At 39.3% G+C, this 26026-nt stretch overlaps 1 protein-coding gene across 1 annotated transcript in view; it reads left to right on the plus strand.

The window, feature by feature from the left end:
- The window catches only part of slit1b (slit homolog 1b (Drosophila)), a 67255-nt gene that overhangs the window by 15458 nt on the left and 25771 nt on the right, over positions 1 to 26026 (plus strand). Inside the window, exons 3-12 of the mRNA XM_069689464.1 lie at positions 162 to 233; positions 363 to 434; positions 17734 to 17805; positions 17994 to 18065; positions 18811 to 18882; positions 19008 to 19171; positions 19281 to 19428; positions 20560 to 20631; positions 24515 to 24586; positions 25061 to 25132. Coding sequence (XP_069545565.1) covers positions 162 to 233; positions 363 to 434; positions 17734 to 17805; positions 17994 to 18065; positions 18811 to 18882; positions 19008 to 19171; positions 19281 to 19428; positions 20560 to 20631; positions 24515 to 24586; positions 25061 to 25132 — 888 coding nt within the window. The remainder of the gene's footprint in view (positions 1 to 161; positions 234 to 362; positions 435 to 17733; positions 17806 to 17993; positions 18066 to 18810; positions 18883 to 19007; positions 19172 to 19280; positions 19429 to 20559; positions 20632 to 24514; positions 24587 to 25060; positions 25133 to 26026) is intronic.

Below are 26026 nucleotides of genomic sequence, written 5' to 3' on the forward strand. Positions count from 1 at the left end.
GTAATCCAGGTTCTTTTATTTTATTTACCAAATGGCAGCGTGATGTTACACACTAGCCATAATTAATTAACTTGATGTGCTGATGTATAATGCTGATTTATCTTGATAAAAATGAAATTTATGGCTCATTAATTCTCTTTTTAATTTGTTTTCTTTTTCAGTCATCTGATGGACAACCAGATCAATAATGTCGAGAGAGGAGCTTTTGACGAGCTGAAGGAGTTGGAAAGACTGTGAGAACAAATTATGCAACACATTGACTTTTCTAAGTACACATAGAATCAAGACAGCATTTCCATTAAATTGCCTGTAACATTCATGCTATAAGCTTCTTATTCTTTCAAATTTTTTTGTTGATACAGTCGCCTCAACAAAAACCACCTCAGCCAATTCCCAGAAATGCTCTTTCAGAAGAATGAAGCCTTGTCTCGACTGTGAGTACAGCCTCTGAAGCTCTGTATCTTTTCTGCCTAGTGCCCTGCATTCTTTATTTTGAATCTAACATCCAAATGCTGTTCTCAATCACACAGTATACTTTAATCACCAGCATGTAATATGATCATCAGTCAAATAGAGGTTCCTGTTTCAGTGACACATTTTGTCTCAGCTCGGTGTGAAAAGTAATGTGCATCAGTTTTGGGCACCAAAAACCATGTGGTTAGGTTTACGAAAAGATCTTGATTTGGGTTCAAATAAGTACATTGCTTAAGTTACTTAATGTATGTTACTTATGTTAGATAAGTTACATTATGCACGCAACTTAGCAACATTAGTAAAAACAACTTCATATTGACTTTTGCTTTCTCACGGACTCAAACACCAGTCAGGGAAGGGCTTGTGTTTGTCCAGATCCAAATTCACTGCATTAATATGTGGGTCAGGCTACACTTCATAGAGAATTGCTTTCAGTTGTTGCATCCTACAAGACGTAGACCTCTTGTTAATTTTGAAACTGCTGGAGCAGCCTTTCAACCAATCAGCATTGAACACCATATACACTGAAACTCTACCACTACTGCAACTACATTAAAAAAAAAAAAAACTTCACCTCAGTGTTATCGCACTAACCACCTTCACTGGTCGCTGATTGGTCCACCTTTAAGAGTATCTGTGCAAAAGTTAATGTGAGGATTGTTTCCAAACTACAGTCACAGTAAAGATATCCGAGGCTCACTACTTTGACTTTATCACTGTTTGTGCTTCATCACTTGATTTTGTGACACTGTGTCCTCTAGTATTACATGCTTTGGTGTGATACTGAGATTTATGGGTTCACACACACATTATTACCCTTGTACTGATTATAATTGGTTTGGTTATCATGACTCATTGGGTTTGACTAAGTCTGTGACAGACTTGGCAAGTTGGTGTTGACAGCTGAGACAAAATCATTTAGTTGTGGAATTAAGAGGTTCTGGTCATTTTCCTTGTGATCAAGTAGCTGTCATTAAAATTACCTTCGAATTTTACAACTAAGACAAGGACACGAAATACTTTAAAAAAAATGACAAGACCATGGAACAAATCTGTAGCGTGCCTTGACTGAGAGTGAATTTCTTTTATAATCCATATTTTAGTGCATACATGTCCACTACCACCATGTATCCTGCCAAAGGGGTCGGCATGGTAATGGCATTGACAACGTGAAATAAAACCAAAGTGGAAGTCGTGCTGCTACATTTAAAAGCATTTCAATCGAAAAAAGCAACATAACCTAAACAGACAGACTGTCCTCTACTGTCGGAGGGAGTGACCTGTGCATCTACAACAGTGCTTTGGACAAAAGTCAAACCCACTAGTAGAAACTCTTTTCTCATCCATCATTGTAGGTTCCATCCATTACATCATACTTAACTCGCAACCAAAAGTTTTTGATTCGTCTGTGACCAAATAAACTGAAAGGGAGATTTTGTTTGCAATCTAGATCATTTTATTCTTAGTGCCTATTTTTCCTTAGAAATGCGATTTTTGATTGCAGTGCAAGAAATCAACTCTCAAAACTGTTTTGTTATCCTTGCATAAAAAAAGACACAAAAGTACATCCATAAAACTTGTCACAACTTCTCACACGTGAGAGTCACTTACTTTCCTCAACTAGGAGCTACGCCACCCCCAGGATACCCATAAGGCCACCTTCCTAAAGGAGAAGGCTTGAGCCATAACAGCTGTAATTATAAGTTATTTATAACATCCCTGGCAAGGTTTTTTTCTTCCCATGACTAAATGACTAATGAAAACTTGGTCGATGAACTAACGTTTGGTTGACAATTCTCACCTTTCTACACCAAACTGTTCTCTGAATTGGTAGCCCCCAATACCACAGCATAAAAAAAAAATCTACTACGCACTGCAAATAAACTCCAAATATATCCCGACATTATGCCTTAGTACATTTCCACTGCATACTACTGTGACTAATATGTAGATGTTTTGAACCGCTGATATGATTTATTTTGGTTAGGATAATAAACCATCACATACTGTATAAAGTAGTGCAACAGAGACATTTTCTGCTGCTTCAGGCTTTGTACTTGCTGTCTTTTCTGATCAAAAATTGACCTATTTTTCTCACCCAGAAAACACTGCAAATTATCTCCCTTCGGACAGCAGAAGCACCACAAATCACTTAGAGGGTCCCCCAGGAGCAGTGAGAACAGTAGTGCTTTAATTTCACTTCTGAACACACACACACACACACACACACACACACACACACACACGCACGCACGCACGCACGCATGCACGCACACACACACAAATAGCTTTTTTTTTCTTTAATAATAACTGAAATCTTGGACTCAGTTGGTTATTATGTGGCTAAATGTGTCACACACAGACACTGCTCAGAAGTCTTTGTTATAAATATGTGGTTGTAGTGTGCGAGGGGAAAGGTGTCTGCTACTGCCTGGAGATGCCTGGAAACACACACACAAACATAGCCGGAGAGAAAGGAAAAAAAAGCAAACATGCCACAGCTCTGTAATTAACTTTTCTCTATGTTTGAGTCATTTGTAACAATGTGTGTGTAACGGATGTGTGTGTGTGTGTGTGTTTGTGAGTGAGTGTCGAGACATGAAGCAGAAGTATGAGAGTAATGGATAGTGTAAGAAAGTGTGTGTTTGTTTTGGATGTGTGTCAGTCCTGATTATCTGCTGTTTGCTGTTTTGGCAATTTCACACTCTGGCTCCCATCAGGGAATGCCGAGATGGACTTGGCATGTTCGATCAATCAGCACACACACACACACACACACACACACACACACACACACACACACACACACACACACACACACACACACACACACACACACACACACACACACACACACACACACACACACACACACACACACACACACACACAGTGAATAAAGTGACACACTCACTGTGCAGATCCATTAGCACTTCCTCCAGCAGAAGTGATTTCTTTTCCTCCTGCTGTGTTGATGGACTCCATAAAGCCTGATGTCCCTGGAAAACACACAAATATGTTTGTGCTGCATTTTGTTTGAGTATTTTTCTTCTTTACTTTCCCTCTTGCTCTACGTTCCTTTCTGCAGACATCAGTCTTTTGTCTTTTCTTAAATTGTCTTTCACTTTTGATATGCAAAACTTAAATTTTCCTTTTTTTCAAAATTTGTTTTGTAGCAGATTGGCTTATATTTGCTGTCACCCAGACGTCCTTACCATAGACTGTATATAAAAATGGACATAGCTTCCAGGTCTGAAAAATTAGGCCAGTGCGTAAGTCCCTTGAACCGCAATACCACCGGGGGCCACTAGCAGCTGGCTCCAAAAAAGGCGCTGGCTCCATAGATTCCCATTTAACTTCTTTCATGAAATGCAAGGTCAATTAATTTTTTCCACAAGTCATAAAGGTGTCATTCACTAAAGTCACTCCTTATTAGTTTTCTGTCTGTCCATCTGAAAATAATCCCATCATAATTTAGATATAAATCCTCAAAAGTGGTATGTTTGGGGTCGTCTCCGGTTTGATTAACAGGCCTGTGGCGGGTGTAGTGTCCTCAGGTTCTCAGTCAGATTCACACCTTGGTACTCCCCCGCTCGTCCAAATATGGTCACTTCTGGCTCTGAAATAACAACTCACTTTATTCCTCATTTACAATTTTAGCAGATGAGTGCAGGTCTAAATGGACACCAAATGGACATGAGTCCAGAAAAAAAAAAAAAACGACTTCACTTTATTTACAGCCTGTCAAGAGCTCACACACGTTACCTGATCCAGCTCACAGCCAGCGTTTCAGCAGAAGCATTCACATTCAGCATTAACCCCCCCCCCCAAAAAAAAAAAAAAAAAAAAAAATCGCAAATTGGTCATAATATGAAGCTACAGTAAATTTATTGGAACGCTTCTAAAATTGATAACAGAGATCTGGATTTGTGTTGAAGATGCCACCCTGTTTCCTTTATACCTCCATTGTGCTGCTTCATCCCCTTTTCTTGATTTGGCCACCTCTAATTTCTCCCTCACTCTCGAGTCTTTTGTTGGCTCTGTGTAGATGTGTGAAGGAGTTCGCTCCACACCCAGTAACAGTCTTTTGTATATTTTGATGATACCTAGAGACACCCTGAATGTGTGTGTTTGTGTACCACGGTGCACCCCTCCCAGCACCTACCTTTAGCCCTGGGGAGCCAAAGTATTATGGGAGTGTAGCTAGATGTCTTTTTCCTCTCTTACACGGATAGACAGACGCACACACGGATAGACAGACACACAGTCACCTTGACCTGGAGTTGAACTCTGTGATTAGCCAGTTGATACATGGCTCCAGCAGGTGTGCTGTCGACTGTGGATTGATGGAAGAGACTTTGTCAGACCGCCAGTTTGGTAGAGCTGTGCTTCTATGCCTGCTCTGAACATCTGAAAATATTAACAGTACAAATAATTATGTGATTATGTGACCCATGTTGAGATTTTGATCATGAGAAACACTGAATGTTAACAAAGACTTTGCTTAAAAGAAAACTATGAGTAACTGTGTCGCTGCATCTTTTTATACAGTCTGTCAGAGTTTGAAAAGTTTCTTTGGTTAATTTGATGCTCTCCAACCATGCTTTGACTATGTGAAAGTAACTCCCTGTGGCCTTTAAAAAGCAAAATATTACTTTCCTCAGAAAGACCAGCCACTTTTTCCGTTGTTTGTCTAAACTGCTCCAGTGGTGTACTGTAATCCATGTCTCAGCTGTCAATCCATATGTTCAGTATGTTTTAACTTTTTTTTTTTCTAAAAACACATCTTCTGCTTGTAATTTGTCAAAAAGTGACAAACACAAGCTGTATTCATCCATATTACGGTGGGAAAGTGAGTATGTGCAGAACATGAGATTTCATAAATTGCCATGATGAAAACAAAGTACAGGATCCTTGTGAAGTGAAAAAGCATATAAAGATAAATGGTAGAGGATGAGTATAAGTTAAATGAGAGCAGGTAATGAAATGAGTGTGTGTGCGCAAGGTAGAAATATATACTGGAGAATAACATGTGTGTGTGCTGGATTTAATGTGTGTCCTTGTAGTTAACTTACCCCTCAGACACTTCAGGAGTTTGTCTCATTAGGCACAATGGCACAGCTGTCCTCATTAGAGAGATGATTGGCATCTGAGTGTAGCTAATTAACAGTGTAAAGCTAACAGAGGTGGTGATGGCAGCTGCCGGGCTGCGGCTGTTTTAGAGGCTAACCGGAGTGTGACCTCGCTGTTTACCCAACTAATTTATCAAGAGAGAGGGAGAGTATGCTGGAGTAATATGTCTGCTTGTGCTTGATAATTACCCGTATTTGCATTTTTACAGTATAATTGTCTGTTTCTTTTGTGCGTGTCAGCAGTGTTGCATGTATTCATGCGCTAATTACACACATTTGCACGTACACAGCAAAAACTGTGTGATGTGTTTTCATGTGTGACATAAATATTTAAGGGTGTGTCTGCAGTGTGAGAGATAGCGAGAAAGTGTGTGTCTACAAACGTCCTAATTAATTTTGTATATACGTGTGTGATGATCATGCATTTCTGCAGTTTTTGCTTTGGCAAAAAACGGAATAATTGGTTTTCTGTAGATCAATGTATACTATGTGTTTGCTTTTCCTTTCATTTGTGACTATGTGTACAGTCTGGTTGTATGTACTTTTCATAAATGCTTCAAATACTGAAGCACACCTTCACACCTTACATATAGAGTTGAATTAATTTAAAGGGAAAGTTGCTATCTCAGAAACTCTTTGAGTTTTGAAGTGAGGTTACTGAAAGTTATGTGATGCTAATTTAAGCAGCAATAGATATGAAATGTTGATCATTTCCATCTTTGGAACAGGGTCTTCACTCTAAGCCCCATGACCCTGTTCAGAATACATAGATAATGGATGAATGGACCCAGCAATGGATAATTCCTGCTATCAATATTGCCTCTCTTTATTTTATTTGTGACCTGATTTTTAAGATTTACATCTTTGGAAGGAGTCAGTGGGCTTGGATTGCTGAAAGAACAAATCTTGATTATCTCTGGCCTGAAAACAACCAAGTTTCATTTTGTCAAGTAGGTGTACTCATGAAATTGATGGTAACTGATGACAGACGATATCCTGTAATATACTGCTGCTTGTCAGTTAGACCAATGAAAGCCATTGTTCCTAAATGCTTTGTACATTTGTCTTTGATATGACAGGACACAAAGTAGTGTGAAATGTTAGCTGCAATAGGGAGTTGCAAGTTTTTATTAATAAAAGGAATCATTATCAGGGTCAGAATTCTGAGTCACTCACAGCGGTAACCCTTCACTTTTAATTTTGAAATAGCTGGAATCAATGTAGATGAGAGTGCTGAGACTGAAATTTACAGTAAATGTGCCATAAAACTGCAACGATGAGCTTAAATGTCATAAAGCTCTGTAATTCAAAGGACCGAACTGGGGATCTTTTTGGTCCTGATATTGATTAAACCTACAAACTCATCTGAAGTTTTTTCCAAAACAATAAATAATCCCCTAATGCCTTAAAGAGGCTTAGAAAGGTGCATGGAGTGTTTCAACTAGTCCCAACCTCTCTATCCACCCAGCCCTCCGTTGCTTGCATGGAGCTCATGATATGGAAAGCTGCACACAACACGTTAACGGGATTGTTTTCTTGTTTCTGTGATGTTTGCTACCCTGGCTGTTTAAATCCGTTCTTTTTAAAGTGTCAGTGGTACACTGCAGTTCAAAGTGGAAATGCTCAGCCATGGTGTCGACTGCTTACATCGCTCACGACATACAGTATCTTTGTTGCATATAAAGAACAACACAAGGTTAAAAACTCGATTTTCATTATAGGATGTCTTTAAAATTGTGCCTAAGCCCTAAGTTGGTGCTAATACTTACAAATACAAACCATTCTTCTCCAAGGTGCTTTGGTTGAAAAATGTCCAGCCAACAGCAGGTATGCCTGCATTTGTACAGTTCATTTGCACATGCATGCATGCCTACATTTACATTATCTGCAGGACTTCAGTCTGTCATCACACATCACACAGCTGAAGGATTTCCCCAGAACTGTTGTTTTCTTAAAGCTGGTACTGGGACGCTCCCTGCTGCGTGTGGTAACATCTTTATATGGGAAAATGAAATCTGTGAGACCATCACTCTTAGAAAAACCTGCTCAGCTGTTATTTTTCAGCCCAGATTGTGTATCTGTTTGAAGGAGGTCAGTCCACAAACACCGGCTTATCCTGTCATGTCCATCCAAAGTAAAGCTGACACACTAGGAGCAAAGGGAACAGTGTGATAGGAAGAAACAGAGGCAACTGTTCGAAGAGCCAATCATTAATCTGAGACGGACACTTACTGAGACAAGTCTCATATCTGTCTCTCCTTTGTTTCACTTTCATTCTTCCTCTCCAATTGGGTCTTTGTCACCCCCCTCCTCCATACCGTCTTCTTTCTCCTCTTTCTTGTTTTTTTTCCTTCCCTCTCACCACCTTTCCCTTCTCTGCCTTTGGGGTTCTTCAATTAAGTACTCTACTCCCCTGCGGATGGAGGGAGAGAAGAGAAATGAAGGAGAGAAGGAATGAAGGAGCAAAGGCAGAGGAAGGGAATTGGAAAAAGATTAAATAAAGTCCGATTGAGGGCAACAGAAGGAGAGCTGAAAAGGAAAGGACAGAGGAAAGCAAAGAGAGTGAAGTTCGAGGAAGTATTAAGGGAATAAAACAAAAAAAATTACAACGTCATTTATTTGTTACCACACAAATGGAAATAAGGCGTGAGTACTTTAATTAACTGCAGTTGCACCTGGGACAAACCGCCTGCGTTGTGTGAATGACTGCTACCTCGTTGCATTGCTGCGGCTCGCTCACGTGTGTTCATGCTGCCAGCACGTCTGCTGCAGCACTAATACTGCCAACCTTACATTGAGTCTCCCTTTAATAAAAGGCCATCAGTAATGAATGTTTGATGTCCGGATAAAATGCTCCCCTTCACTTGTTACATTTTTGACATAATTTCATTAGAGCCTACTTTATGTTTTTTGCTGTGACGACATAGTACACAGATGTTTTCCCTGTATATTTTTGCTGGGAACTGCACATGTCGCGCGAGCTGCCCATTCTGTACATGACTCTGAAAATGAGACATTTTGCGACCGCCACACACCCACCGTGCGGTGTGTTCCTGAGGCCACACTTCATACACACATATGATTGAAATTGCATTTTATCTCCACACACCTGAACCTATTTTATTTGAAGACAACATGATAATGACAGTAAAGCAAGTGAGAGGGCAAGACAGGTAAAGAAGACATTTATTGTATTTATCTCCCGAGCGAGTTGAGTTTTTGCTGTTTCCATGGTCACAGCCTTCTTTGTGCCATGGGGTCATGAACCCTCCCAGAGTTGAGTGCAGGTCATGTGCATTTACCCAGTGTATTTGTGTGTACTAATCAATGTGTGTTTGTGCGTAACCTACAACATGTGTATGTGTGTGTTTTTGAAGCGTGCTTGTGGTGTGATGTGATAAAAATGTGTTGAATTAAAATGCAGCCACGTTTCCTCTGGATGTTGTGTGAAGCTAATATTTAGCATGTGTGTGTCTGTGGTTGGTTTGCAACTACATGCTGAGTGGGTGTGAGTTTGTGTTTGCATCTTTCTTTTGTCCCTTTATACTGTGTTTTGTCTGTGTGAGCTCTCTACCTCCAGTTCTGTGGTCGACACAAAGACAAAAGGGAAATGAGAGAAATTCATGTTTGGTGGCTTTAAAAGTAAAACAGGAAGATTTCCCCCCAGTTTCTCTCTACGATTCTCTTTCCTTTTCATCTGCCGGTCTTTAACATTTCGCCTTCAATTAACACTGAAGTAGCTGTCAGGTTAGAAAGTGGTTTCCCTAGATTGTTTGATTGATCAGACTTTAAATCCTGTCTTCTTTCTCCAGTGTTTCATTGAAGTGTGTAGTAACGATCCCCAAAAAATTGCGGGGGAAAACATTCTTGAGATTTTGTGCATTGTTTTTGCATCGTTTTACAAAAACAACAAAAAACTGTGAATAGGTACATCATTTCAAAATACATTATACATTAATACTCATCCCTACACCTTACTTTTAAACGGAGATATATTTTCAATGATTCTTCGTCTTCTTTTCTAATTATTCTCTCTCTTTGCTTCTTGTCCTTCCTCTTACTCTTCAAATCCCTCAGGACAAGTATCACAAATAAGAGGGTGTGATTTAATCTGTGTTTGTGAGTGTCAAAATATGCGAGTGTGATCTTGTGGTTCATGTCTGATCAGCTTCCTCTTGCTTGTCATATTTTGATATATTGGTTAATTCCTCAGTCTTTGTGTCTATGTCTTTGTCTGTGTGTGTGTGTGTGTGCGTGTGTGTGTGTGTGTGTGTGTGTGTGTGTGTGTGTGTGCGTGCGTGCGTGCGTGCGTGTGTGCGTGCGTGCGTGCGTGCACCAAGGCAGATACCAAGTGTGATTGAGTCTCTGTCACATGCAGGTCATTTTAGGATCAGCCTCTCAAACTGTGGTTTCCTGCTTGACCACATATGTTCACATTCTGATGCTGCACCAGTCCAAATATTTCTTCTTTTTTGTGCTCCACATCTGGTCTTAACTTTCTCTTCTTTTCTCTCTCTGTAGGGTCTCCTCTTCAGTTTCTTTTGTTGTTGGTCTTACTTCTCTCTTCCTGCGTTTGTTCTTTATGTCTCTAATATCCTTTCTTTCCATCTCTGTTTGTTTCTCTGTGTTTGTGGTTGTGTAAATGATAACTCATTTAATGGTATTTATACCGTGCATGTTTTTGTGTGTTAGAAGAAGGGGACTAGACTGTGACAATAAAATATTAACTATGTTGTTGCTCTGACTCTGTCTGCTGACCTGCCGGGATGCAGTTCAATAAGATAACTGGTGTGTCAGAGAGTCAGTGTTTGTGTGAAAGTAAGAAAGTGGTAAGTCATAGACGTGGTAGGTTGTTCTCCCTTTCACCTTCATCAACTGATACGGTGCTAATTGAAGATTGCCCGATCAGATTTATTTTGGGACAAACCATTACAGTGTAATGAATCTCTTGAAAACCATTTAGAACTACCATAGACTCTCAGTGGCAGCCCAACTAGGGCCCGTGTCCACCAAAGCGTTGTTTCCTGAGTACAATGTATTTTTTAAAATTGTTTTTAATGAACAGCAGCAGCTTGATGAGGTGCTGAGTGTTTATTCTGCCCTGAGCGCTAAACGTTCTGTATTTTTTACCGATTAGTTGAGAAATGGTAATACTGAGCTTGTGACTGTCACCATCATGCCCAATCACAGTGAAGGAGGGGTGGGACAAACTGCTTTACCACCGACACTGGTGACTGATTGGTTTGACCTCAGAGTGGCTGAACGAACACTAATACAAACAGCGTATCAAGGCTACAATCACAGCGGAGAAAACTGAAGCTGGGATTGAATAGTGTAGTTAATGAGGTATTGATGCAGGGAAAATTGTGTTTTTTTGTCCTCCTATCAAATGAGTGCTTTTGTTGTGACCTTGCTGTGCGACAGTTTTGGCCCCGCTTGAGTCTTCAGGGTGGTGGTCAGACTCCTGAAACTCTTTGTTACAGTACCATGGTACCTCTTATGACTGCATGTAACTCACAACAGAAACATTGATTATTATAATGACATTGACAAAGAAAGTTAATTTAATGTTGCACTATGATGTCTGACTGCCACTAGTTACAATCAGCATCAAAACCAATACAAATCTGAATTATCTAATTGCCAGACTTGTACAGTTTATCCGTTTAGTTGGCTAACCACTATAAATCACCTTTCTTATATACATGGGTGACTTGCATGAATTGACTAAAAGTGACACAAAAGTTGTAAGTGTTTTCATAAGCTCCCTCACACGTACAGATTATTTAATAGTTATATTAATAATACTATTGTTACGTTTTCTGTATGCGTTTGAATCTCTGGAGCTCTATTCTTTCTGCTGCTTTATTCAAGAAAGGAAAACATGGTGGATAGATTTGTTTCAGTGTAACTTGAAGCTATAAAGATTGTCTAGGAAGCTACTTCTACAATGTGCCTGCTACCATAGTTACATTTAGGCAGTGGTAATGATTGTAGATGCACTTTGGCAAAATAGATGTATTTATACTTTTTTAACATTTTGCTAGGATGCCTTTTGACCATTTAAGGTGGTTCAAGCAATGACACTATAATCCATCTGTAATGCTCCATAGACTTGACTTTTTTTTTTTATTTCTGATGTCTATCTAATCTGCCAGAGAAGTATTAAGTGCATAGACAGTTGTGAACAGGCTTTTATTTCAATCATACTTTGAGTTTTGACAGAGCATTTCACAGTTCCAATATCATTATCAGAAAAATTAAAACAAAACAGGAGAGAGCAGGACTGACTATCAACTGGACCACCAGGTAAAACAAGAGCAATCCACGACTGAGAACATCAGAATGTGCATAAAGGAAAATACCACTGCACTTGGAATGCCTATCAATGAGGTTGCTGGACTAAAACTAACCCGTTGTTTGACCCTTAGCTGTAGGAGATGGATGGACAGACAGGAGAAGTAGACAATGTGGAGGAAACAAGTGGGAAAGTTTACCTTTCTCACCCTCTGCTGTGAGCAGGGAGGGAGGGATGGATGGATGGAGGGAGGATATTGAAACGACAGTAGGGACCACAGAACAATAAGAGGATGAAGAGGAGTGAGAGGGGACAGTGGGGAGGACGGACACAGATACAACAGATGACAGAACGGATCAGAAAATGAATAGAGGTGATAGCAGGAGAGAGCAAATATTCTGAGACTACCTAGTGTCCACACACACACGTCCAGCTGTGACCAGTCTGTGTTTCCCTTCAGTAAACATCATATCCTGACTCCTCGTGTCCTGGCAACCGATATCTTGACAACCTGATGGGAAAGCATCTTTAATATTGTGTGTGTGCGTGTGTGCGTGCGCGCGTGTGTGTGTGTGTGTGTGTGTGTGTGTGTGTGTGTGTGTGTGTGTGTGTGTGTGTGTGTGTGTGTGTGTGTGTGTGTGTGTGTGTGTGTGTGTGTGTGTGTGTGTGTGTGTGTGTGTGTGTGTGTGTGTGTGTGTGTGTGTGTGTGTGTGTGTGTGTGTGTGTGTGTGTGTGTATGTGTGTGTGTGTGTGTGTGTGTGTGTGTGCGCGCGTGTGCCCATGAGGGAGAGCTGTCTAACGATAATGCTATCTGTCAGGATGTGGATGTGTTTATGGCATATTTAGGAGTGCATTTGTGTAAATTACAACTACTGATTGTTAATGATCACTACACTTAGTGTTAATGTTATTAATGTCATAAAGATAATGTTGATATGGACATTGAATTCAAGCCACAAAGGAGTGCTGCTCCATGTCTTCTATTTATCCAGTTTCTGTCCCTGTTTAAAAAAAAATGTTATAATTTTGCATTGCCATGCCGTATTTACAATTATTTTGTGTTGTAGGTTTAATACAATAGCTTTTTTTGAGCAAATAAAGCACATTACAGTTTGACTTAGAACTACACAGTGGAAGGCAGGGACCTTTTCTGCTGCCCATAAACCTTGAGACACATTCATGTTAACAATGAAGAAACTTTTATTGTGCAAAATTGTTTAATCAATTCTGCCCATTGTATACTGTGCTCTTGCACACTTTATTATGTTTGTCAAAGGATGTTGCTGCATACACTAAGAAGGAAGTTAACATCAGTTCTGAGAAGATGACTTTTGAAATGTAATAGGTTACAGTTACCCTATAAAGATGTAATATTTGATGTTAATGAATCCATAAAAGTAATATAACTTATTACATTTGATGCATTTTGGATCATTTTTATAATAAATATTTTAAACAAGAGAACCAATCAAAAACAGTCCTAATGATCTGAGCACATACTACCAAATGACCGGAGCCTGTATAGATTAAACAGGAATCATTCCTGTGTGGCAACGATGCAAAGCAACTATATAAATATTCTATAGTATTCAATATTCTTATATGTGTGTTTTTTTTTCCCCCTGAAGAGGATATATTCAGATGTAACCCGTTTGTAACCCCCAACAATTTGAATAATTAAATACCTTTTCTCCTGTAATGGATCAGATTACAATTACATTTATTTTGTAATCTAATTATGTAACTGTGTTACATGTAGCTACAGTAATTACTCCCCAACACTAGTAACCATTATAGATAGCTTTGAAATAACTTCAGTAATGTCCATGTTTTTCGGATGTTGCCAACTCTTAATTGTTCCCTCATCTCCGAACCAATTTCACAACAAGAAATTCTATTTTTGATCAACTGTGAAGTTGCTGAAGTTGGGTATCAATCACAGTTAACATCAGATCTTATTTTGCTTAAAAGAAGAAGAAGAAGAAAAAAAAAAGCTAACTGGGTTTATTGGTCCATTAAAATGCTGATTCTGAGTCATCCTGGAAATTTCAAACCATTTCAAAAAAGCTTCTAGCTGGCTTTTCGAAAACAATGTTCAAACTTTAAAGTGTTTGTTGATTTCTTTCTTTCTGCCTTTTGTATTTGACACTGACGTATGTTTGTAGTGTCGGTTGGCTGACCTCAATTTTGTTCTTTCTCTGTATTGCAGGGAAATCATTTGAACGGAAACACTTACAATATTGGTTTTCTCCCTCTCACTGGAGTGGATATAAAGCTTACTGTTAGTGAAGAGAGAGGGACAGATAGACAAAAGTAAATGGTTAGTTTGGTTCACTGGCTTTGAACTCCTTCTGAAACAAGGCAGAACAACTTTATGTATGAGTGTACTTCATCTCTATCCCCTCTGTCTCTTTCTATCAAGTTTACATCTCTCTCGGTCGCTGTCCTCATAACAGTCCCTCTCTTCTGCTCCAACTCTCTGCATAGTCTGGTTGATGAATCCCTCACTCCCTCACTCCTCTCCCTCTGGGTCATGTCCTGACCTTAATTTTTTTCTCTAACTCATTTCAATTTCTCTTTCTTAGTTTCTATTTGAATCTTTAAATTCTACTCCTGCCTCAATCTGTCCACTTTTTGTGTGCACGTGATCATTTATGATCTTGTTTTTCCTGTCTCTCTCCATGTCTTGCACCACCCTACTTCTTTTCACTGCCTATCCGTCATCCTTTCCTCCCTTTGACTAACTTGACACTTTGTACATCCTCCATCGCCTCATCACTCTTGTCTTTTTCATGTCTAAGATACTGCTGAACAACAGAGAGCTACCTCTGCTTTTATGACAGACCCCAGACGAATTTATATTTTTCAATATTTTTACCTTGTTTTGTCTTCATCATGCATTTAATTTCAAACTGTCTTACTGCTTTTACTGCAGGCTTCTCCATGATTCTTCTTCTTTTTTGTCCACGAAAAAAAACAAAGAACTCTGCTTTACCACCAAACAGAAAGAGCTGTAACACAAACACTGATTGATCTGCAAACTATCTATAAATTGTGATGCAGAACATATAAAGAACAGAAAATATAAAAACATAGATAAATAAAATGGGGCTATCATTAAAAACCATAAGTGTACAAGGTAGGAACGTAACATATATACAGTGGCACTAATACATTGGTGAGTTTGCAACTAGTTACACAAAGTTTTCATGCAGCATTAATTGTTGCATACTGCATATAATCACCCTGCATATAATTGTTAAATTTCAATTTGTGAGGAATAAGTTGTTATCTTGTTGTCAGTCTTACCTAAAACCTTTATATTGTGATGAAATTTTAACTCCATGAATGTCGAACAATACACACTTTTAAGTGTTGACTGTTAACACGGGGAAAGAGTTCACATTCAAACAACTCAAGGTTAAAGTACAATTTACTCTTCATGGGAGTCTAGTTTTAACTCCCAAAATGTTCAGATTCAACTCCTGAAAAGAGTTAAAAATCAACTCTCAGAAAAGAGTTACTTTCACTCTGCTTGAGAGTGTATTCAATGTACAAGCAAACAGATTTGATTTGAACTCAGAGAGAGTTTATTCCAAAAATGTGAATTTGTTGTGTAAAAAAAGATTAAATTTGATTTACTTTCTCAAAGAGCCCGTTCTGTGTCTGGTGGTGAAACCGTACATATTATATCAGTGGTCTAGATCTCAGTAAGTGGATGTTTCTTCTGTCAGCCTCTGGTTTGACCCTGACGTTAATGGAGTGTGTCTGAGGTCCTCCAGGGCAGCCAGAGATGATGCACATCCTCATCTGCGGTCTATCTAATACACACACACACACACACACACACACACACACACACACACACACACACACACACACACACACACACACACACACACACACACACACACACACACACACACACACACACACACACACACACACACACACACACACACACACACACACACACACAATTTTATCTTCAGATTATAGTTGTGTTTGTATTAGTTGGATTGGGTTTCTGTTGTTCACTTGGTCTTTTCTACACTGTCTATGGAGATGGAACATTGTACTCTATCTCTTGCTTCACTCCTCTTTTTTTGTCAGTTGTAAAGCCGGCCTGTTTTAATATATGTGACCCTCTGAGGTCTCTGAGCAATCGAGTTTCTGCCCCCAGTCTTCTCTGGGCTGGAAGGAAAACAACATTAAGATAGAGAGGAACTGGTGTTTAGATTGGTATGAAAGTCAGTGGTAATGGTGCGGATCAGCCTGGAAGTTACTTGACTGATTGTGGGTAAAGGCTGCTGGAGTTTCATGTTGTACATTTTCATGAAATGCTGCAATTTGTTACAGTTTACATGACTGTTTTAAATGTTTATTTCCCTTCTCATATAAATGCATCTCATTCCCAGTAAGTCACCTAACTTTAACAAATGCAGAACAAGATGGTTTCTTATAGTAGCCTAAATGGCATTAGCAATACAACAACAGCGTCTTGCCAAAGCATCACTGAAATATCATATTATAGAAAAAAACGAGAAGTGCACTTGGAGAGCGCTGACCTCTGCCAAGGCACACTCATATATGATATGCAAATCTGTAACGGCAACCATATATATCCGCAACTGTTGATGATTACACATCCTTTGAATGTGGATTGTGATTTGAAGTCATTGAATTTGTCAACGAGCCTTTGTCACTATTAATACTTTACAACCATCTCGTGAAATTTTCTAATCAGTTAAATTCATCCATTATCTATGTGAACAGGTTCACAGGGGGGGGGGGGAACCCACGCAGGCACAACGAGAACATGCAAACTCCACACAGAAAGGCCCAGGCCCAGATTCAAACCCAGAACCTTTTCTTTGTGAGGCGACAATGCTATCCACTGCACCACTGTGCAGTTAAATTCAATTAAATGTTAAGACCTCACAAAATTAAAAAGTGGAACCTAACAATTCATATATGTATATATATATATATCTATATATATATGCATATATATAGATATATATATATATACATATGTAAGCATTTGATAACATTGGAAGGTAAAACTATTTTACAGGAGTTCCCGTTCGACAGAACCAGACTCAGAGGTGGATGGCCATCTCCCTCGACTGGTTACTACGAGCTTCTGTTCGAGGCTATGTTTCCTTCAGACTGTCAGCCAGCCACTGCCCCGGTTGCCGTGGACCTGCTGGCTGATGACTTACGTTAGGTTGGCCTGCACCAGCTACAGGGGCATTATTATCTTCCACAGCTTATAGGTTGCTTTTCATGGTGCAGAGCTGCCGTTCCAATTCAGTAAGCTTACCTGCAATGCTGCAAAAAGACATTTTATACAAATTCCATTTTTGCTGAGTAGAGCAAGGGCATGTCAACATTCAAAATTGGCTAGTTTACAGAGTTTGCTGAAGCAGCACCGCAAAGTGTGATGGCAACAGGAAGTTACTGCAATGTCAGAGGTGACAGACAGGAATCGAGGATTCTCACAACCGCACAATGTTAATGAATAATGTGTGGCTCTGCCCCGTGATTTGAATCCACTGGAAAATGTGACACCCTTCCAGTAAGTTTCATAAATTTGGTCCGATGGTTTTTCTAAACCTTCTGATAAATAGACAAACAAACAATTAACAAACAAACAAACTGTCCCAAAAACATAACATCCTGGGCGGAGGCAAAGATAAGTAGAATTCATGAGTGAGAAAACAGAGCGCATGTGTTCAATATGTTGACTGTATGTAAACATGTCTGTTCCACATCTTAACTTTTGGAGGATAACCTTTGTATCTCTCTTTTTCAAATGTTTTCCAGAGACCTAAGTGAAAATGCCATCCAGGCCGTCCCGAGGAGAGCTTTCAGAGGAGCCACGGACCTCAAGAACCTGTGAGTGAAAGCAGAGAGTGAAAGTAGTGGATAAAAGGAACGGGAATGGTAGAGTGATGATAGTGTCACAGGCTGTTACTGTTAGAAAACATCACGTTTACATTCAGAAGATCCAGTTCATTCAATACTTGATTGAAACTATTCAATAAATCTCTATCATTATTGTTTTTTCTTCTTTTTATTACTAGTCAGTTGGATAAAAACCATATCAGCTGTATTGAAGAGGGAGCGTTCAGAGCTCTGCGATCTTTGGAAGTCCTGTGAGTATTCTGGAAAATCACTCTGAACCTGAAGTATTGCAAATACAGGCTGTTTTTCATCTTTCTGGATATATATATATATATATATGGGTGGTGCAGTGGTTAGCACTGTCACCTCACAGCAAAAAAGGTTCTTGGTTCGAATCCGGGCCTGGGCCTTTCTGTGCGGAGTTTGCATGTTCTCCCTGTGCTTGCGTGGGTTCTCTCCGGGTTCTCCGGCTTCCTCCCATCATCCAAAAACATGCACCTCAGGTCAGGTTACCTGGCACCGCGCTAGTGGCAGCCTGCTGCAGCAGCTCCCCCCTGAGAGCCCCCCTGCTGTAGTGAAGACATTTCCCCTCGGGGATTAATAAAGTGTATAAAATCAAAATCAAAAATCAAATCAAAATTAGGACAATCTATTGGCACATAAATGTGAAATATACTGCACTTGATATAACTCATGCTATTCTTGGTATCTAGTAGTCTTTGGATAATGTGTTTGTCTTTTCAAAACAACTTGTGCTTTCATTGTTTCTTTTCATGCTTCTTCTTTCCTTTTCATTTCTCCCCGTCACTCTTTATTCCTGCATTTCTTTTGCCTTCACTCTCCCTTCGTCGCATCATGTCTCACTCTTTTTCTCTCACCCATCCTTGTAATCGTAACACTTTCTTTCTTCTTTCCTGTCTCCCCTCCTTGTGCCACCGTGGCTTGCTCTCTGCCAGCTCCTTTCTCCAAGTAATGTTCTCTTCATTTCTATTCCAGAACACTGAACAACAACAACATTACCAGTATTCCAGTCTCCAGTTTCAACCACATGCCGAAGCTGCGCACCTTGTAAGTTCTTCAACCACACTGCCACAATGTTAACTCTGGTTTCAAGGACACCACCAGATATTTAATTGTGATTTGATTTTGCCTCTCTACATTTCCTCCTCCCTTCTCTTCCTCCCCTCGCCCAGTCGTCTCCACTCGAACTCTCTGCGTTGTGACTGTCACCTGGCCTGGCTGTCTCCATGGCTGCGGCAGCGGCCTGCGTTGGGCCTCTACACTCAGTGCAGTTCTCCTCCCACTCTGAGGGGCCTCAACCTCGCCGAGCTTCGGAAGAGTGACTTCGCCTGCTCAGGTACAGAAGCTCAGCACTGCAACACACTTCGGTCCAGGTGTGGATGTCGGAGTTTAAGTCTAAACATTAAAAAAAAAAAAAAAATTGTTTTCTTATTGCTTGTTTTTAGGTCACAGTGGCAGTGCCTTCGTTCAGCCATGCAGTTTAGCCTCTGGGTCCTGCCCTCCAATGTGTTCCTGCAGCAACAACATCGTGGACTGTCGAGGGAGGGGCCTCACTGCTATCCCCGCCCACCTCCCTGAGGCCATGACGGAGATGTGAGTATTCCAGAACAAAGTAGTAATTTTCATCTGAAACTTTTACAATCAGTCTAATAGTAGAATGAGTTGACATCCTCCAGCACTCAACTGCCATACAACAAGTAATCATAAATTAAAAAAAACTGGGAATTATACTGTGATATAGTGCACAATAATCATCTTCGTGGCATTTTTATATTTAAACATTTCTTACAGTTAAAGTTACATACCTCACCTTTTTTATGAAAGTCCCAAAAATTCCATTACAAGCAAATACAACATACTTTAAAAATTAAATATAGACCACAATACATCCTACGAGGAAAATATATTTGTAATTTTGAAAAATTCATGCGATTTCTCTCCTTAAATACAACATAGAAGCTTTACTTGTTTGAACACAAAGCTAAAACAAAGCATACTCAACTACATACTCACCACATTCTGGCACACTTCTACCACTGGCTTAGATTCAGAAGCGTTACAGGCAGAGTGGGTGGTGACTTGGACAAACCCAGTAAATAGATTTTAGAGGCCATTACATGCACTTTATTTTTCAGACAATATATCGAAGGTCCTGAGGTGTGATCCCACATTAAAAGATAGATGTGTTTGTCCCCACTGCAGCACTGGCATATATGAACTTGTGTGCTGGCAGAGAAGGAAACCATTGTGAGCAGTATCAGTATCAGTTAAACTATATTGTCGTTAAATACTGAAGTTTTGAAAACACAAATTCACTTTTTATTGCCACCGTGATACAAGTTACAGAAATCTTTGCAACTATGTTAAAACTAATATACTTGTTTTGTTCCACATGTGATTTGAATAATGCGGTTAGCTTGATTGCATATTTACAGTAAAATTTACCAATCCTGCTGACAGTTTCCGTGAACGCTCACTGAGGGAAACCGATTCAAATCCAGAACTTCAGAGGAGGAACTCAGGACACATTTCATGTATTTTTTTAGGCATTGTTATTTCAGCCCAGTTAAAAATCTGCAGATGATTTTTCACTTTACCAAGAAGAAAATTGATGTTGAGTGTTTGAGTGGTCTGTATTGTTTGATTGATTTCAATGGAACATGAAGAAAGGTTTGTTGATGGAAGTAACATCGAACAAATTATTATCTCTCATTTTCCCTCCAGTCGTCTAGAGCAGAATGGCATCAAGTCGGTTCCCCCCGGCGCCTTCACCTCCTACAAGAAACTTCGACGAATGTGGGTACCCCTAAGAAGCACTCTCATCACAAAGCACACTGTTACATTTAAATACTGCTAAACATCAGTTCAGACTGAAATAACACTACTACATATACTACTATATATATATAATATATGATATATATATAAGAACACACTGAATAGCAAATAGCTGAGGAGAAAAACATCTGGGACACATTGTTTAGCCTGCCGCCATTTTAAATGTAATAAATCATTGAATGACAGAGAACTAATAAGTCTTTAAATCAGAACTCACTTATGAAACAGATGTCAAGTTTCTGTTCAGATACTATGGACTTTTCCAGTCTTGTTCACTCAGTTCAATCTTACTTTCATTCAGGACTCTGTGAGATGGAAGGAACGGGATCATGAACTAGATTTTTTTGTAGATTTATGGCAATTTTCCAGTCATCACATCCTTTAAATGTAAAATGGGTTTATTCTAACCACAGCAAAACAATCAACTGTCACAACATGTAAACTTTGTCATTTCACTACATCCAACCACAGACCAATGGAAATTGATCTTTGACATTTATTCACCATACTGGTTTTAATGTAACCGGCATTTCTGCACTTCACTTTACCTGTTATCATTCTGAAAAATGTTTTGTCCACCAAAAAGAGTTTTCTTTGTCATGAAACGCTAAAGCCATTTAGTTAGAAAAGCTGTGGTTTCTGGGTTCCGCCTGATCTTGCAAAAATACATGAAACGACTATGACCTCTTAACACCAGATTTAGCGGTTATGGCACATCACCTGTTAAATTACATGCTGGTACCAATGGAAAGTCAATTAGGATCATTTGTCATGGTGTTTAGATGTCATGGTCATTTCACATATTTCTGTTAGATCAAGTTGGCTCCACCCCTTTAGTTTCCAATCAACCCAAGACCTTGTATTTCAGACTCCCGAGGGACAATACCTCTGAGAAAACTTTTTGTGTTGGGTTTGATTTGCCAACTCGATTGCTCTCATCATCTTCCGTCTCCACTTTTCACTGAGCTGCGGTTTCCCCTGCTTGACATAACATACAGCCCCAGTGAACTTTCAGCAGGATTTGATTTATATCAGCCTGCAAAGAGATAAACTCTACATCAGAGGTTTTATATATCATTGTGATCCAATGCATGTTTAAAAAAATGACAATCTGACTCCAATAATAGTGTTCGTGGCTTCTTGGCTTTCTACCTTGTAGTAGTTTTCTTTCTGGCTCCATTCTTTGTGGTTTTTGTTCTGTTCACTGTTATTGCTTTCCTCTTCTCTCTTCCTTTGCCCATTTCCATCATCAAACATTCTCTCTCCCTCTTTGTCTTTCTGGATTTCATGTTCCTCTTAATCTCATTCTTTTCTCCCCTCTTATGCCCTCTTACAACATCACTGAGACTGTCCCGAGCATCAAGAGGGGGATTGATTACATTACCAGGCTGTGGTTTGTCTTAAAATTTATTGTGACAGTTGAGCGACTGACGTGTGGCAGCAGAACAAGGATTTTATAATCTAACATGTCATGGTTTGGCAAGCCAGACCAAATCCAAGATTTAAAACCCCTAAACTTGGCCAGCAGAAGAGCTCTCTCGCTCTCATAAAAACTCGCTGTCAGGCTGACTTACAGTCCAGTCAATTCATGAAGTGGGATTTGGTATTGGAGGGATTTTGATTTGATTTGATTTGATTTGATTTGATTTGATTTGATTTGATTTGATTTGATTTGATTTGATTTGATTTGATTTGATTTGATTTGATTTGATTTGATTTGATTTGATTTGATTTGATTTGATTTGATTTGATTTGATTTGATTTGATTTGATTTGATTTGGGGATCAGAAAAAGGAACAATAAAACCATTAATGTGTTTGACCCCACAGGATAGCACATGGAAACATTATATAAATAATAAAAAGCATCCTTCAACACTTTCAGTCCTAATGACAGCACACATTAAGTGATGCTATTGGCAAAATACGTTTTTTCACAACATTATACGTGGGATAAAACTAAGCAAAACGGGGTCAGATAGAAGTAGATCAAATGAAACAGAAGCACAGATTTTTTTTAATTTTTTTTTTTTTATAAAAGACTGAAGAAGAAACTATGTTGTAGTTCTAGCTGCCTCAATGTCTGCAGTCAGGTATTTCTAGACTGTAGGAATAACTGGAACCCCCCCCTCCCGCAACCCGCAAAAATGTTCCTTATTCTTTTACTGAGCCCGACCCGGCCAGCAAACCACCACATTTAGATTATACTGTACTACACAGTATGAATAGCACTGCATCCATAGAGTAGGAGATCATGTTTTCTGTTATCATCAGTGTTGCACTAGTTCATTGTTGGGCTGTTTGCCACAGCATTAGCATAATGCATTGATAGTAATGCCTTCTCTCTCGTGCACAGTAATGAGTAAAGATTACATAAGTGTCTCCAAATTTAGCAAAATACACTTTAATTGAACATCGTAAAAGTATAATCTTTAAAAGATTATTGACTTTTTTTTATCCCAAAAAATATCAGCATCCACTTATATACAGTAAAATCCAATAACATGGGTTTTTGCTTGCACAGATGACTTGGTCGTGATGTAGGGGAGGACGCTCTGTAAACATCATCTTTGTGATCAAATCACTGAGATTATAATACAGATTGTTGGCTGCAACCATATAAGAAGATGATCGACTGATTTAGTGTAATACTGTAGGTATTGTGTTGTATTATGTTTTGGTTGGACAGCAACAGCAGGGCCAGCCGTCAAACGTGAACGTCTGTCACTGACTGAGTGACTGCGTGAGCAAGTTACACCACCGGTCACCCTAATGCTTCAACTTCCAGGAGCCATTTCCAATCATACCACAAGTAGTTCGGACTGAGACATCTGATTGGTCAGCTGTACATATGGAACGTGCTCAAATCAGCATGACAGCACACCGTCCTCGTCACTAGAACATATCACTCCGCCTTCTCCATGGCAACACTGTAACAACAGAGACCATTTCTAGTCCGTTTTAATGCTTTCTAGAGATTGTGGGACTTCTCAAATGTAATAAATACCACACATAGAAATATAAAACTGCATTTGAAGAGAACGAAATCCATGGACACGCGTGTTTTTAAGATAGTAGTGCCATTTTCACAATGATCTGGAGAACTGTTAGCCGATTGGGTCTGGACCATATCAGCTGTGCCGCTAAGTGGTTGACATGGCGCTACTATCTTCCATGTATTGCCATGGAAACGCGCGAGATCGCACAAACAAAAAGTTCTCTATTTAGAGATTGATTTGCCCCACAATATGAATACATTTTGTTTACATATTTTATTTACTTGGTAAGTTGTTGTATAATTGTAATGTCATTGATTGGCACGACAGCGATGCGGACAGGACTGAGGCTCTTGCGCTGAGGTCCGTAAGCATCACTAAAGTCTTCTGTAATATTGCTTAATTAAAAGCCCTCTTGCGTTTCACACGGGGTCCAGATTTTGACCTCGTCAGAAAACTTACTGAACAGAATGATGTATGTTCAGAATTTGACAAGAGAAGACTGTTTTAAAATTCTTCTACTTAAAATGGAAGACTTTTTAATGAAGAAGGTTGTGTAGATTCAGTCATAAGAATTTCTAAACATGTGGCTAAAACTCTTTTTAATGGCAAAACCATTCCAAGTACAAATCTGTTTCACTAATTAATAATCAGAGCAGAATTTCTATTTGTTATTTCATATATTTTTAAACATCTGGACAGTTTTCATACATTTTTTTTATTTGCAAATAAAAATGATACAAATAATTTTGACATAAAAAAAAACTAAAATATCAGTTGCTTTTTTGTAAAAGTTCAGAGAAACTGTTTCCGCACGGGAACTAAATCATTCTGTTTCATTCCCAGAGACCTGAGTAACAACCAGATATCTGAGATTGCTCCTGATGCTTTCCACGGCCTCCGAGCTCTCAACTCACTGTGAGTGTTGAGAGTGCTTCTACCAATATGTGTTTACATATGTTTGTATTCTGCCTGTGTACATCTCCATATGTTTGCACCGCATGCATGTTGGTGCATCTGTTGGCATGAATAATTCAAACGTGGCTCCTGCTCTCTGTAAACAGATAATTCTTATGAAATATCAGGACATACCAACAATCACAGCAGGTGGCCAGATGGAAAGTGTGTACTCATGTGCGTGTATAAGTATATGCATATACTGTATGTGTCTGAACTGTGGCGTGAGTGTGTGTGTGTGTTCTGTCCTGTTTGTGTCTGAATGTGTGTTTGTGGGGAAATACAAAATGTACAGGTTTGTGGTGGAGTGTGGAGCCACCTGAACATTTTATGGTCTTGCTGTTGTTTTGATGATGCAAATAACAGCCTGATGGAGCATTTGTTGTTACAGAACTAAAAGGCATTCTGAGAGTTTGTGCTATGTTTTATGTGCAGGGTTCTGTATGGTAATAAGATTACTGAGCTGCCCAATGGAGTGTTTGATGGCCTGGCCTCTCTGGAGCTGCTGTAAGTCCAAACCACAACATGCATATATTTATCTGAACTGACATTTACACTGACTGTGTTGTACACAAATTAATTTCAGAATGGCTTTGAGGTACACTATGGCTTGGATGGAAACGAATACACATCTCTGCACAGTTTTTGCAGCATTGTAATAATACTTTTTTCATGACTTACTGTAATGATAGACTGTATATGAAAGGGCTCTATTGTTTTTATCTTATCTAACATGTAGTGTATTTCATATGAGCAAGATTTTCTTATGTAGGGGCAATTTAAATAGATGTGAAACTGTAGAAGATGTTTTAATCAGAGACAAAATTACATGAGAGCAGAAGCTTTATTTGGTAGACTTTGGTGTTAACCTGGTCTATTAGATAGAAGTACAGGGATAGAGCCCTATAATACAGTAGCAACTGATCTGAGACCCTGCTCCAAGGGGGTGCTGAGGGGTGAAACTGCAGTGTATCACTAGTGTCAAACAACATTGCAGAGCAAAGAATGAATGGACGAAAAGGAAGACATATTTCAAGCCCGTTTAATTCCCATTAGGAGTTCAGTAAATCAACCTGAGTTCAGGCTAGTGTGATGAAAAAGCCCCCTTGCTTTGCTTGCAATTTTATAACTTAAAAAAACAAAGTTGTTCTGGAGGAAACATAAAAGAGAACACCAGGCAGTTGCAGAATCATCCATCATCTTTTATCCGTGACACCAAGTTAAAAATTTGTGAGAACTTGGTGAGAAAGTCGTGCTATAAGTTAGTTGATTGATTCCGTATCTGATTAGGGGTCAATTCATTTCTTTTCTTTTTACAAATTTAGCAAAATTAGCAGGCGATACCCTCAACCCGGACCAGAGCTCGGGATCTGTCATCCACTTCCTTACTGATAATGGTCT

Source organism: Brachyistius frenatus, unplaced genomic scaffold, assembly GCF_029030835.1.
Source record: "Brachyistius frenatus isolate BFR_SWC_R1_liver_20210118 unplaced genomic scaffold, ASM2903083v1 Contig_7, whole genome shotgun sequence".
Lineage (NCBI taxonomy): Eukaryota > Metazoa > Chordata > Actinopteri > Embiotocidae > Brachyistius > Brachyistius frenatus.